General features: G+C 38.2%; 1 protein-coding gene across 1 annotated transcript; it reads right to left on the bottom strand.

Annotated features, from left to right (window-relative positions):
• Positions 1-10,406: 10,406 nt before the first annotated feature.
• LOC141915335 (cation channel sperm-associated auxiliary subunit gamma 2-like) lies at positions 10,407-15,091 on the bottom strand. The gene is made up of 12 exons (XM_074806833.1): positions 15,064-15,091; positions 14,779-14,969; positions 14,245-14,395; positions 14,037-14,160; positions 13,627-13,957; positions 12,895-13,081; positions 12,278-12,467; positions 11,975-12,089; positions 11,715-11,873; positions 10,940-11,119; positions 10,785-10,859; positions 10,407-10,499 (listed from the first exon to the last, which is right to left on the bottom strand). The coding sequence occupies exons 1-12, from the start codon at positions 15,089-15,091 to the stop codon at positions 10,407-10,409; spliced, it is 1,824 nt and encodes a 607-aa protein (XP_074662934.1).
• Between the last annotated feature and the right edge of the window lie 248 nt (positions 15,092-15,339).

Raw genomic sequence — 15,339 nt, forward strand, 5'->3', positions numbered from 1 at the left:
TTCACCGGTTAAAAGAAAGCCAAAAGTACAAGAACAAAATCCTATATTCATGCGGCCGCGAGAACATAACTTTTTAGATGATATAAGGAAATCGAAGCCAAGATTTAGATTGGTGAGTGGCAGGAAGTATGGTCCATACGAGGGATTTTCATCTCTTTCGCTCGTACACCCAGTAACTAACGTGGTGATGCAAAATACACAAAAGGACATCATGCGCTATCGCAATGAAACTACACGTATAATGCAAATGAGAGAATAAATTGATTATGAACTAGATTGGACTCGGAGGATCATTGATATTCGAGGTAATTTATGTGATAACTTAAGAGTTTCGAACGCATTTTAAGTTACAGGCAATTGTTCTATATAATAAATTCGAGTTTCAATAGATCAACAACGACCAGTTAGAAAAATATATATACATCAATTGATTCTTACTTTAACATGACAACAAATTTTTAGCAGCTGCGCGGTAAATATCGCTAGCGATTAAATATACCAAACAGTTCACTGCGGAATCAATCGGTGTCAAATTGTCAGAGATTTGTGCCACGTATTCTAATGTTATCGGTACCTTTTTGTTCTTGCCCAATGCAAAACGAAATAAACGTGAAATGAGCGTAGGAAGTTCACAGAGTAAAAACAGCGTTGTGGTTACAAATACCAGTATCGTAGCTTTGTTGTTTGCGACAGCGGATTTTGTGGACTCGTTATTCGTCAATGAAGCGCGCTCTTTTCCGGAACGACGTAAAGTCCCGATAAGAAGGAAATTAGCCAATATCAAAAACGATACAGGGATCAAGACTGTGACAAATATGAATACGTACCGATCTACAATATTAACCATAGGATGTTTCTTGAATTTCCATTCAAACGGACCATCAATTGTACTTATTTCGCACCTTTGACGAGTTATTTTGGCCCCGAAATATCTATTAACATAAAGAAGAACCGAAAATATCGAAACTGCTATTATGATTTTGTTGATTTGTTGCCTTTCAAAGTTTTTCCGAGCCCATAAAGGGAATAAGATATGTATACATCGATCTAAGGCGACTAAGACAACTATCCAGTTACGTAGATTCAATGTCGTCTTGTACGAAGCGATGCAAACCCAATGCCACATCGGAAATATAGCGTAATCGTGATGATGGAAAATTTCATCGCCGTAAAGACTTCGGTAAATGATATGCCTGAGCGGGCTATCGACGAATATATTTACTAGATACGCGATATCAGCACCCGTCATTACTCGTAACAGATAAATTGAGTTAACTGATGATTTCAAGTTCTTCAACACAAGAAAACTGAATATGTTCAGAATGGAGCCCACGAAACTAATTCCACCGATTAAGAAAATTATCGTATAGTGTCTGTAGTCGTAGAATTCCAGACGAGGACATAATTCTTCCACTAGAACCGAATCGTTTGGACTCTGAGAACTCAATGTCATCGTGTGTTACATCCAACAGTGGACTGCATGAGGGCGGACGAGATCGAACTGAATTGGTGGCAGTTTCTAGAAAATCTATCTAATTGCAAACTGAAAAAAAACTGCATGTGGTGCAGTAATTGCGACTCGCTCTTGGTTCGGTGAGGATTTGAAAAAAAAGAAAATTGTGCGACTAAGATGAAATCCTCGTGGCCAGAATCGTGGTATCCCCTGGAAACTTCGATTACCGATATTTCCCACGTATAATGGGATGATTGAACAATTTTCTTGTCCAACGATCACCACCAGTGACGCACCGATCATGAATCATAAGACCAAAAGCAGCATCATAACTAAATTAAGTTTATTGAAGTAAAAATATAGCAACAGGAAACCCAGAAATATACTTTTTAACGCTGACACGAAACAACCGTTAAAATTAATGCCAAAATATACGATCAGTTATTGCTAATTGAAACATAATAATGATTTTCACAATATCACAGATTAAACTCATTGAAAATGCAAAACTAACACAGCTAATTTGGCACACAAACTACTTTATCATATCACACTTATATGATATATAAGTCCCACAATCACAAGTTCGAAAGAGATTTTAAAACACCAAAACTATGAAAATGTATCAAAACCTCGAATTTTCGGTTTTATTCTAAAAACCATTTTCAAGAATGATGATCTTGATAATCTTGATAATCTTGAGTGATAATCACCCTTGAAAATGGTTTTTAGGGACTTATATTTCATTCGTCTCTCGCGATTTATTGCGTAGTTTCATCACGTTAGCCTATAATCAATCTTTTAGTTCATTTGATGAAACCTTTTCATTTGAGTACAGATAGAAATAAAAACAGAATATTCAAATAACTGATAAGAAGTGTGCGTTACTTCTTATCATGACGAAATTAATATATGGGAACTATATTAGCACACTAAACTCGATCAGTTGATGATTCTATAGTTCATCTATCAGCAGTAAACGAAAATGTTCTTTCAATTGTCTTTTCACCTTCATTTCGCTCGAAACGCAAATTCGGTCGGTGCTTATTGCTGAAAAAGATGAACAGTGACCGTTTTTTCAATTCATTCATGACATTCATTTTTATGCTACCACTTGATATGAAAATTCATAAAGATACCTTATTAACTAAAATCTGACATTTTTCTTTGGATTCCAAGGGCCCCTGGATCGCGGTTTGAACTCATCTTCATTTGCGTGATCGGCGATTGTCCCGCTGACGAGTTCTCTTCTGATCTGCAGCAAATTTTTCATTGTCTCAGATGGCGATTGGAATTGTACCAATGGACTTTTTGGTCGGTTTCTGGAAAAGCGTGGGCTGGAAGGAGTCCTGGCCGGACTTCCCAAACTTCTTGAACGCACTTGAGGATTTAAAGAATAATGGTCCGAGCGATTTGTATCCGTCACGTGGAAATTTAACCTGTAATTGGGTGGTAATGGATCTTCTTTGTTTCTATCTCTAAAAGCACGTGGTTGATATCTACTGCTTTGGGCGCTTCTGGGACTGTACTGAGTTGTGGAAGGTTCCGCATAATTCATTTCTCTAGACTCCATAGATGTTACACTAATTGGTGCAGATACTGATTTATATTTATGCCCGTCGGTTGGTATATTTCTGCGGCTTAATCTGGGGCTAAGATAATCCGGAGTCCGTTGTCCAGAATAATCTGACCGTGGACTGTGATATTCCGACAGTTCAGTTCGGGTAGTGACTGACCTAGGACTTCGCGGTTCCGGAGTTTTTCGTGCGGCCATGAAACGTTCTTCTTCTTCTATGTGTTCTTCCATTTCCGCAACATGGTGTTGTTTGATTGCATTTACACTTTCATTAGCTTGTCGAGTGCATTCTTCTAGATACTCTTTTGTCACTCTTTTCACTTGCTCGTCGACCTCTTTTGGCTCACCTCTGACAATTGGTAGCATAATATCTGTATACCAAGGATCATCTATAGTTTCTAGCAGCTGATCAGTACTTCCCATATGATAGGCCAGCTTCGCTTCCGCTAACTCAGTCATTGTCCTCGGATGGTCATAGTCTTGAATGATTCTCTCAATAACTTCAACTCTATCTTTACGAATTTTATCTAAGCCGCCTTTGGAAAGAGGTGACGTGCCTTCGTCTTTTACTTTTTTAAAAATTGGCGTAGCTCTTCCATCTGGGCCAATGGTCTGGGTTCCCTCATCAACAGTGGCAGTACTCATCCGACTTGAACATCGCGATCGGTCATCCTCGGGATTTTCTGCGTCCTCGTCATTTATCTGTAGTCTCGGTACATTTGGTTTGGAATCTCTTTGTGGCAACTGAGAAGATAGAATTGCCTCTGTCATCGTTCCGTAGCCACTTTCATTCAGTTCATCGCGTGTTGTATATATGTGCACGGAATGATTTTTGTCGGAGTCTTCGGAAGTTGGAAAATTGTCTGTATTTCTAGTATTTGAATTTGGAGCATCTGAAGAACTTGAATCACCGATTGGTATGAAACCAGTTGATACATTAATAGCTTCATTGTGATTACCCAGATTAATATTCATAGAACTTTCAGTTTCCGGCTTCCTGTTAGAACTCGTGTCATGTCGAAGATTTCCGATTGATGTACCAATAGTTTCGGGTTGGGATATATTTGTTTGTCCAAGATGCTGTTGTTGTTCGAATATATTTGGCTGTTCCATATGTTGTTGGTGGGGCATATTTGGTTGTCCAACATGCTGAGGTTGAGATATATTTGGTTGTCCGAGATACATTGGTTGAGGCATATTTGGCTGTCTAAGATGCTTTTGTACCGCGGATATATTTGGCTGTCCAATATGCTGTGGTTGAGGCATATTTGGCTGTCCAATATGCTGTGGTTGAGGCATTGGTGGACCATGCTGTGTGTGAGACATGTTTTGCTGTCCTTCTAGCTCTGTAGGTATCGGCGGACATACTTCTCTTACCATGGCCCCATCGGCAGTAAGTCGGCACCTTATGACAGGTTGTGATACCAAAGGCGTTCCCTGGTTTGGCATCATCTGATTTAGATTGGTATTTAGTTGATTCGTAGAACGGCCCTGTGTGCCAGGTGGTACGTGTTCCTGATTGTAGATGCTTTGCTTAAATCCATAACTATTCGGAGGTTCTGGTGGTGTACCGATTTGATTAGGCGTCTTTGCGGTAGACATATCACCAGAGTGTAGCACACTTGGTATAAATCCGTATGGTAAAGATAGAGTCTCCGGTGCCCCTTGGTGTTGATTCCCGTTTGTGATCGGGTAGGTATTCAGATTATTTCCACCTTCTAGGTTGGCAGCTTTCGTTGTTTCATAGTACAAAGGCATACCCCCTTGGTTGTTGGAGTATATTGCATTAATCGGAATTCCACGCGTTCTTTGATTATTCGAGGGGTTTCCTTGACTGCTAGAGATCTGCTGATTAGGAAAACCTGTTTGTGCATTTGCTATTTGGTCACTTGTATGTGTTTGGCCTTGTTGTTGCTGCTGTATTGATTTGTCAAAATTCACTGGTGAAGTTGGTAACTGTTTGACAGTTCCTTGTGAAGTGAGATTTCCTCCTTCATAACTTGCGCTATTTAGAACTGATACGTTTTCACATAAAATGTGTCCGTCGTCATTTTCAGCGGATATCGGTAGTGCAGGGGATGAAGTTCTGGCAGCACTGTCGGTTTTATCTCCAGAGTCAAGAGGTCCATTTTTCGGCGAATTCGATAGATTTCCAGAAAGGAAATGATCGGAATTCTCTTCAAAATCAAAGTTAGGAGAACGTCCGGCATATTCGGTCACTTGCGTTACCGCAATCATTTCTGGTTCTGTAATATCAAGTTGCTTTCGTTTGGATTCGGATGATGTATGATTTATTTTGTTATGTTCAGATAGAACTAAGGTCTCTTCTTTCAGCACATTAATCGGTTGTATCTCGTCATCGCGATTATCAATCGCATTTCGATCATCGTCCGGATTTGAGATTACCTCGAATTCGTCATCATTGTTCGTCACGAACTCGCTGTCTGAAACCTCTGCCCATTCGTCGATGTATGTAAAATCTGATGCTATTGAACTAGCGGTAGAGAAACATGTTTGTGTACCGTTTACAACGTTTGGAAATTCGAAAAACTCTGTTTCAACGCCTGTGGAAATAAGTTCTGGTGAAATCACTCTCGGAGTCGAGCTTTTATCTTTTTTTAATTCGTCACCGTCTCTTTGGTCTAATGGAGCAGCATTATTGACGTCAATGATACCTTCTTTGGTAATTTCATCATCTCTGATTGCGTTAAACGCGGTATAACTATTTTGGACATTCGATGCTGGTATGATAGAATCATTAATATTTGTTGATTTTTCTGCATCAGTTATAAGGTCAGACATGTTTAACGTATCAGGAATCCAGAACGGATTGTTGAAGCAATCTCCGTCATTATGAGATTCAGTTTGACAGCTCTTATCGTCGATATCGATGTCAGCTTGTGTTTCTACGGATGCCACCTCTTCTAATGACATCGGAAAACCTAGTTTTCGTGCCAATGCAGGATTAATGTGCGCCAGCATTGTTTGAGTAAACTTCGACTCCTTGATTACATCTGTTTGCGTCCCCTCCGATATCAACCATCCATCTTCAACCCATACTGATCCTGAAATGTTTGCTATAAAAGCTTGCGTGTACAACTCACTCGAATCTCGTAAATAACATTGCATTATTTTGTCATCAGCGTGAACGAAGTCTACTGTCTGGGCAATACTATCTCTTCGTGCTTTAGGTTTTACGATTGTCGGGACATCTCGACCATAGTTTCCTTTAGTTTCAATGTTATTCTGGTCATTAATAATTTCCGTATTCAACTCATTTTCCGCATTTATATGGTTTAATTGTCCACCTTCAGGGATATTGTTTGATCTGTCATCAAATTCGTCAGCAAATTCAACAGTTTTGGTGCTCGATCGAGAATCAGTTGTTGGTTTAGTGTGATTATTCATGAATTCCAAACCTTGTCGTGAATCAACATATTCGACCATTTCTCGTGTGTTTACCTCTTCTATAATTTCCTCGCGTTCCAGTATATCGTCTTCAATCATCAAATCATTTGAATTATTGCGTATGAAATTTGCATATCCATCCGTTAATCCAGGCGACGTGTTACCTGATTGTGTAGATTGAAGTGGCATCAATTTGTTATTGTCGTTGATATTGATATCCTCTCGTATACTCGGCAGTGCCGGTACACCTTCTTTTAACGGTGCATTTTCACATTTAATTACTTCTTCGATTTCGGCACCGAAGTTTTCGTCTGAATTGCAAACGCCGCTGTTCATCAATTCATTCATCTGTTGCGACTCCAGAATTATTCCTAAATCTTTCATTTTCTTAAACTTCGCTTTCGCCTTTTCTATTTTACGGAGAAAAGATTTTCTAGTTTGAATACGTTTATTTCTTCGCCCAGGTTCTGTCTGTATGCATTCGTCCTCGGTACGTACAGCAGTTGTGTAATCAAGGCCTCCGTTAATCCCTCCTGAGTCTGACATGTCAGTACCAAATGCTCGCTCGTTAGACGTGGAATCCATTGTGTCGAGATTATAGGCAATTAACAATTGATCCGATCGATCGTAATTAAAATATTGTAATTAATATCCACCGTGCAGAAACGCGTCGATCATGACTCTGGTTTTTCCGAGATTCGATCTTTACAAATGGATATCCAAGTCGTTAAACATTTTTTACACATTTCCAGAGTTGTAAATTGCAGATCTTCACGGCGACTTTAAACACTTATAGTTTTGTCACAGAACTATTTACTTTTCTCGTCGGCGATGTTTGCACTTCGAAAGCCGTCTTTCTACAAATGCAATTTATAAAGATATATATTAAAACTTCCCAGACTACTGTGTCCTTTCATCGAGCGTATTAAGAATATATACTTACACAACATTAGTACAATAAAATGTCAAACGAATTGAATGTGTACACTATCCGACAAAATAAACTAGTTCCCACTGAAATGCATTTCGGGGTTATATTGAAAAACCAATCCTGTTTATACCTGGATACGATTTATGCAAATATGCGTGGATTTTATGCTACAATTAGCAACGATTCAGTGGTCAGAAATAAGATTTAAGACATGCCGAGTGAAGATTGACGTTGGATATTAAAGTCACGCTGTCATTATCAATCAAGTCGACAGGGAATCCCTTTAGCGAATTCTGAATGGAACTATAAACTTTATGTTTAAGATTATGTTTGTATTTACGTATAGTTCGCTGTGACATATCAATATACACAAACCGTAGAGCTGAAAATTGGATTTTTACATGTTCTTAGTACATTATTCATTTCTTTTCAAATTCTCCAACTTGCACGAAAAATAAAATGGTCGCTTGTTTCGTTTAATCCAATGGCGTAACTTTTTCACTGGTCGAATACATTTTGACGCATAAATCATTAAAAATCATACATCCCAGGAACAGGTGGACGTTATTACGTCAAGTTGAATGTCGTGCAAGTGTCAGGGGTGGCGATGCGTGAACCTGGACGTCTCAGCGCATCACATCGACGGCCGAGCGCTATTGGTCGCTAACTACTGTAGAGTCGTGGATGACGTATGTGAACGGAAGGCCTACGCGTTACATCGAAGCACACTCTCTAAACTCTTCCATTCTTATTCATTTTAAAAAGAAAAAAGTAACTTTTATTTCTGAACGTATCAACACGAAACAATGTGAAATGCATACAGAGTTCATGACTAAACAGAAGAACAACAACTTAAAAAAGAATAAAATGTTTGAAAAATAATGTCAACTATTTTGGAGAAGTCAACTCAGATTTTAACAGATAAATTTTGTGAGAAAACTTATTTCATTGTTTTCTCAATCTTGGTTGATTGTCGTAATCGCGTTTCGTGGTTTCTTCAACCGGTGGAATTATCTCCCAGCCCATGGTATCATCACCGTTTCGTTGATTATCCTCGCTTTTATCATCGCTATCCTCTTCACTCAACGATTCATCATCATCATCGCCATTTTTATCATTTAACGGGTCTTTACTCCAATCATCCGTTTTCTTCCTCCAAACCCAATTTTGGTCTGAAATAGAATCAACCCAACTCAATGAATTCGTCGGTTTCTGTTCAAATTGCCAGGTCAAAGTTATTTAAGCAAAATACCAGAAACACTTACCCGCATCTTTCAGCAGTTCTTGCAAATTAACTTCACTTCCCATCATAATATCATCTTCATCTAAAAAAAGATAAAAGGTATACGTGAAAAGGGCATGTTTACTACATTTAACACACGATGAAATACCACAATACAAAATAAACCAGGATGTAGTCGAAAACGTTGAATGATGTATCAACTCAAGGAAACTTTTAGGACTCTGATATCTGATACCCATTCACCTTCATCATCCTCTTCATCTTTCTTTCGAAATAAGTTCTTCACGAAAGCTTTAATCCACGTCCACAGTTCTTCATCTTTTCTCAGACAAACGTAAAACAACAGCAGATGTCCAATGCACAGAGCAGTCGTAATCTAGGGATGAAATAGTAAGTAATCAGTCAGAAAAAAAACATAGAAAACAAGAGTGTAAACTCTGATCGGCGCCGAATGAAGGCAATCATAAATACGAATTCGCATACCACAAATAATGGCACAGCCACATAATACGTGTCAATTGGAAGTCCGTGTATTCGTAGAATGAACCTGACTGTAAAATCACAGTAAGTCGTTCCCTTATTAACTCCCCTGAAACGAGAAAATTGTATTTGTCTCCAATGAGATTACCAATCGATAAGAACCCGGCCGCGGCCGCTGGACGTAAACATTCTCAGCCAACTTACTTATTGGAAACTTCTACGAGATACGTAACTTCTGGAGCATGCGGGAATGGTATAGGCATGTCCGCCATACAACTAGAACTACGCATACACAGCCAACTATAAAAATCAGTGACAAAACAACACAAAATGAGATGATAAATGAAGATCAGGCTATTTTCAAAATAGACAATTAATTTACTTGATTCCGTTACGTGTATGATCAAATATGTGCCAATGCGTTGAGTCTCCCTCTCCTTCGACCATTGGCCCCCAAACTAACCAGTTGTTAGCCCTGAAGATATACAACGAATATTTCTCTAAACCATCGGATCCACAGATTTCACCTATTTACCGATATAATGAAACTTACGATTCTTTAGTTTGATTGTTATATTTCTGTATCTGATCGTCGGTGTACATCTCTATGTTTTCTCTGCCGTAATAACTGCCACCAATGACGGTAAAAGTATAATTACCGGTATATCTCCATGAGATACCGGTCGCCGTATCAATTACCATGAAATAAGGATTGAAACCTTGAAAGATCGAGAATTACATCGTTTTTGAAGAATGAAAATTAAGAACTGCGTTGACAGATTTTGTATACCGTTATAATGACTCACTGTTAGTGTAATATACGCAGGGAAAGTCTTCATCTGGATATACACAGTCATACGGAACTTCATGAAATTCAGCGAGTTTTGCCGACGTTGCACTCACATCAGATTTCAGTTTATAAGTCGGAGGACATCCAAGCACAACATTAGTTGTATATAATCCCTACAACGAATAAATAATAATACTTAACTTGAAAATATGAAATTTTCAATGTACTTATTGCATAAAACAAGTGCATATTTCATCTGTATATACAACAGAATGTTGAGATATTACCAATGGCTTGCTATTAGATTTGGTTGGATCCTTACAATCTAAAGCGCTATCCCAAACTGACATAATCAATGAGACAGGATAGAGATTGACACCCGGTTTATCCTGAATCTGAAGATTCCCAGAACTAGAGACAGAAGCCTGAAATGAAATACATACCAACAAAATCCATGAATAAATATAAAACAAATCTATGAGTAAATAGACAATATAACTCTCACCTCATAGCTAATCGATTCATTCAAATTGTGAACGTGTCGTATACTGTCAACACGTAAAATATCACTACGTGAAATACTGAACGATACTTGAATGTCATCAAGAGATTTAATACCTAAAATAGTACATATATCATCCATATAACATTCATAAAACATGCGGATTATCCATCAGAAATGATTCTAGTGTCTTAACCTTGAGAATAAACAGATTCCATTTGAATGACAACATTGAAAGAGAAATCTTCCAGTCGATCGAGGAATACGATTTCAGGTAGATCAGGCTGTTCAATCCAACTCGTATTAAACACCTATCGGAAGTAGATGGTAAATATATATATATATATATACTATTACTGTAAATCCCTTAATCAAAACCGCAGAACCCCGTGCAACCTTACCTTCCAATAATCCATCAGATTGATTTCAATTTCATGTTTCAGAAGGTGGTTATCGTACAAATAATCGTTATAGCCCTACGATTACAAATCGTTAGATCAAAACTCAGTGAAAGTTGAATATAATTCTGCAGCCTGTAGCTCGCAGTAAGTAATACCTGATAAGTTATACGACCTCTCCATTTAGACACTCTGTCCGTATATTCGTCCAAATAAATCTTCTTATCATTTAAATCCATGTTTATCAAGTCGTGAGCTATGGCCTGGTAGGTGAGTAGACCATCAATTTTATATTTTTTCATGTAATATGACAATCGAGGCGTCCCGAATTCAAAAACCTGAAAACATATTCATGTTTCGAGTGAAAATTCAAAACACATATGAAGCAGGAAAATATTAATGAAATCTACACTATTTTTGTATGATAACACAATGCACAAAGCAATAAAACAAACCAACTGAAGTCGTAACGAAACACAACTGACTGAATATTTAAGAATATCAACTATTCAACTTGCCTGTTTGCCAGAATGATAGAATCTAGGGTCGGTATCAAACCAGAGTTTAAAGAAAGGACATTTCTTTATGAAATGCACACTTTCCGGACTGGTTGGACTACAGGATTGGGCGCTGTAATTTATTTGAAAATCGGATATTTCTGGATAGATATAATGAAATGATCTTGTTTAAATTGGAGTTTCTAAAGAAGACAGACTTACCCGCTTATCTGGGCCTTTTGGGGATAGAAATTTAACATATCACTCTCCAAACTAATGATTCCACCTAATTCAACAACGTGTTTTTCCAATGAATTAAGATTACTTCCATTGATTGTTGCCAAAAGCTAAAACAATTCGTAAATAATGAATTCTTTGAGTCTCACAAATGCAATATATTTGCCTCAAGAGATTTCCAGCATTTTTTCCTGTTTACCTGATTCAAGCGATTGTGGTAATCGAAGAATATACTGACGGTGGAGTAGATCAGTGAATTTCCGTGCGACAAATCTTGATTAAACCAATGATAAATATACCAACCACCGGACGGATTCAGTTTCTTAATTTGAGTTTTCGCAACTAAACCATACCACAACTAAAATCGAATACAATATATAAGCAGAGAACTGGAATAAGCAGAGACATCGAAGCTTATACTTTAGCACAGTTTTGATACTGATTTCGCGTAGCATATACCTCTCCATTATCGGTGAGAAATGCAAATTGACCGTCGACTGATGTGGTGAAGTAAGAGATATTACTGTTACTGTTGTACTCGGCGACCATATGGACGGAAGCACCAGCATCATCACTGAAATAACATTGATTAAACAACTAAACATATCAAAAATGCCTAAAGTTTGTAGTAAAAGGGAACGTTTATTTAGTACGTACCGCAGAATTTGTCAATCATTTGATTATGAATACTGATTAAGCATTATACACAGGGAGAAGGGGCCAGTTTGATAGTAAGTCGATTTGATGCCACGTGATATTCACCTGTGCAACAGTTTGCTTCCCCAAATGTAGACATGACTAGTAATGAATGCGGGAAATGTTAAACCTTTCAGATACAACGAACCCGCAATCACTTCACTATGGAACGTGTTTATCTCGGCAGGGTGAAGTAAACTGACATCTCTGGAAATATTAGTCAATGTACTGAACACTCCACTAGTAGAATTGTTACCTATGGAATGAGAAATAGTGAGGGAGCATTTTATGGGTGTAATCAAAAAACCTATACGAACTATTTTCACGAAAATATTTATCGAAAGTTAAAAAAAAAGTTTTTGCTCAGTTGGTTGATTACGGACTGGGTCGTCCTGAAGCGTATGAAAATGATATCAGAAACATACCTTCAAAGAGAACTAACTGGTAAAACGAATCAAGAGATAGTAGAATTAAGAAATTGCAGCCACCGACTGGTAAAGGGGCAGCATCAACAACGCTACATGTATTTCCTCTACCGGCACAAACCGTATTTAACGTGTACTCATTTTTTAACTCGGTAAAAGACAGCCTTACGCCTTAAAACAAAAATATATGAAAATATGAATGTATAATGATTTGAATTGCCGCATTAGTTTTCATAACAGACATCGCACAACTGATACCTTCAGTTAAACGACTCGCGAAAACTGAATCTACGGTTCGAATAAGGAGATGTTTCTCGCGCAGAAGGAATTGCGTTGGTAGAACGATACCAGCTACACATCGGGATAGTACTACCTGGGGTACATGTGCGGATACAAGAGCTTCTTGTAAATGTCGATAGTTTCCAAATATTTCTACCAGTCCTTGCTGAAAATTTTGAAGATTGAAGTAAGGGAATCGATCAGAGGGTCTTAAGCCTAGCGCACATCGACACTGCGATTGGAGACAACTAGTTGCTACCGAACGATTACCCCGCGCACATCGAAATCTAGTTACAACCGGTCAGTTGCAGCAACCGCATGGCGCGTGTCGATCGTCGAGATCCAGAGCGCGCACATCGACGGATATGACTGCGATTGAGTACAACCAGTTGCTCAAAAGTAGAACATGGGCAACTGGCTGGAACTGGAGATAGATCGACGCTTACCAATCGTAAGCTCGCTCACATCGACACATTCAAGCAACTGATCGTATCCAGCCAGTTCCTCTCATGCGCCGAAAACTGCCTTGCAACTAGTTGTCTCCAATCGCAGTGTCGATGTGCGCTAGGCTTTAACGATCTATACATGAACATTGTCAACTAGCCTACATCTTTTTACATCAAAGAACTTTTAATTCAGTATGTTCTTTGCTTATACGTATTGTTAATGATTATGAAATAAATATTCATCATTTTTAAATATATGTTTTACCTGTGTGCTCAGTAGAATTCGATCCTGTAGAGAAGCTGTATTATAAACAATAGAAGCACCGGCGCTACAAACATCAGGTCCGCTTAGAGAAGCTAAAATAGTCAACTGCAGCACAGAAATCTCATTGAATTCCTTTTCGGCATAAAGAATGTGGTCATTTTGAAAACCACCGACGACAATAACTGGAGAGGCTTTAGGTAGGAATTTAAGCTGTAAGATATTCGTCCAGGAAAATGAATCTAAAGCTTGTAATGGTTTCTGCAACCCGAGCACGTTAGAAACAGAGCGAGTTGCAGCCTCGAACTTGAAGCCATCCATAGGTACAATAGTTCTAGTAAAGAAATATGAAATTCTGATTAAATATTAGTTGAATATTGATACATCACGATGTGAATATATCAAAAGCTTACTCAGATTGAATAGTCTGTCTGATTCCATCAGCAGTAACTTTTATATCGATGATAAGTGTTTTCTTATCAACGGGCAGTGGAACTAACCAGGTAGGGTGACATATAACAGTTCCGCAATCGACTCCTAAAAATCAACAGAAATAATTCTTCACGGCGCCCCTTTTTTCAAAGAACAATATTTAAAAACGATTGTTTCAATCGATGGTACCTGAAATAGCGCTGATATCGGCTAAAGCACCAAACATCTCAAATTGTACGACTCCTTCATTTCTACCAAACATCAATTCACCCCAATATGTCATAATCACTTTTGGTTGTGATATTGACAGAGCTAATTCCAGAGCCTGCTTGCCTTCAGCCTGAAAAAAAAATCGTAAATCGTCGTGAATGTTAACCCGAAGATTATCCCCGGTGAGAGACCAAACGATCACTACGATACATACGTGTCTTTCAATGAAAAAAGTTAGGCCTATGCGATCTTTCTAAAAACACTTACATCATTATCGCACTTGAGTTTTATACTTAGAAAATAGGTATAACCTAGATATCCGGTCTGAATGATAAAAAAGCATCGTTAGAACATAGCACATAGTTAGAACAATAGGACCCGTTTCATCCACAGTTCTTGGTAAGATTTGACATTAAATTTCAGTTTGATTCGTTCATTTTCAATCAGAACTATCGGTGAGCAACCGGGTCCTGGTTCTAAATTATGGATGAGAATGAATGTTGATTTACTAACAGTAGGCTTCAGTATGATATTCTTCACGTCGTACATATAATCTGAAACTCGTTCCGTGATATCGAAATGAGTGTTTATATTTTCAACTACGGATTCTTCTTGAAGAGGTGAATCGGTACTGGTTACTGTAATATCCCAGCGACAATCTTTAGCCAAACTGTGAAAACCAGAGACTAACAACAAACTGTCTCCTAAAAAAGCCGAATGAATAAGATATATTCTTGTAAAAAAGTCTGCAGGCTGTTCATCACAAGGTCTTAATATACGGTGAACATGACTTCTTACCAATAATCATTCCAAGGACAATAATCATAATGTTAGTTCCAAAAAACATTCTTGTGACAAACTTGGCACATGTACCGGTGAGGCTACTAACTGCTGTGAGAGAATGGTGGAGCATACCAGGTACCGGACCAGTACGTGTAGAAATGTTTCTGTTGACAAAATAATGTAGGCCTATCTTTCAAACGGGCCTAGGCCTACTGGTATTGTCTGTAAAAGTAGAATGTTGTCCAATGAATTACCAATTGGAATTGAAAAGCAGCAATTAAATTACACTTG

The sequence above is a fragment of the Tubulanus polymorphus genome, chromosome 1 (genome assembly GCF_964204645.1).
Source record: "Tubulanus polymorphus chromosome 1, tnTubPoly1.2, whole genome shotgun sequence".
In the NCBI taxonomy this organism is placed as follows: Eukaryota; Metazoa; Nemertea; class Palaeonemertea; order Tubulaniformes; family Tubulanidae; genus Tubulanus; species Tubulanus polymorphus.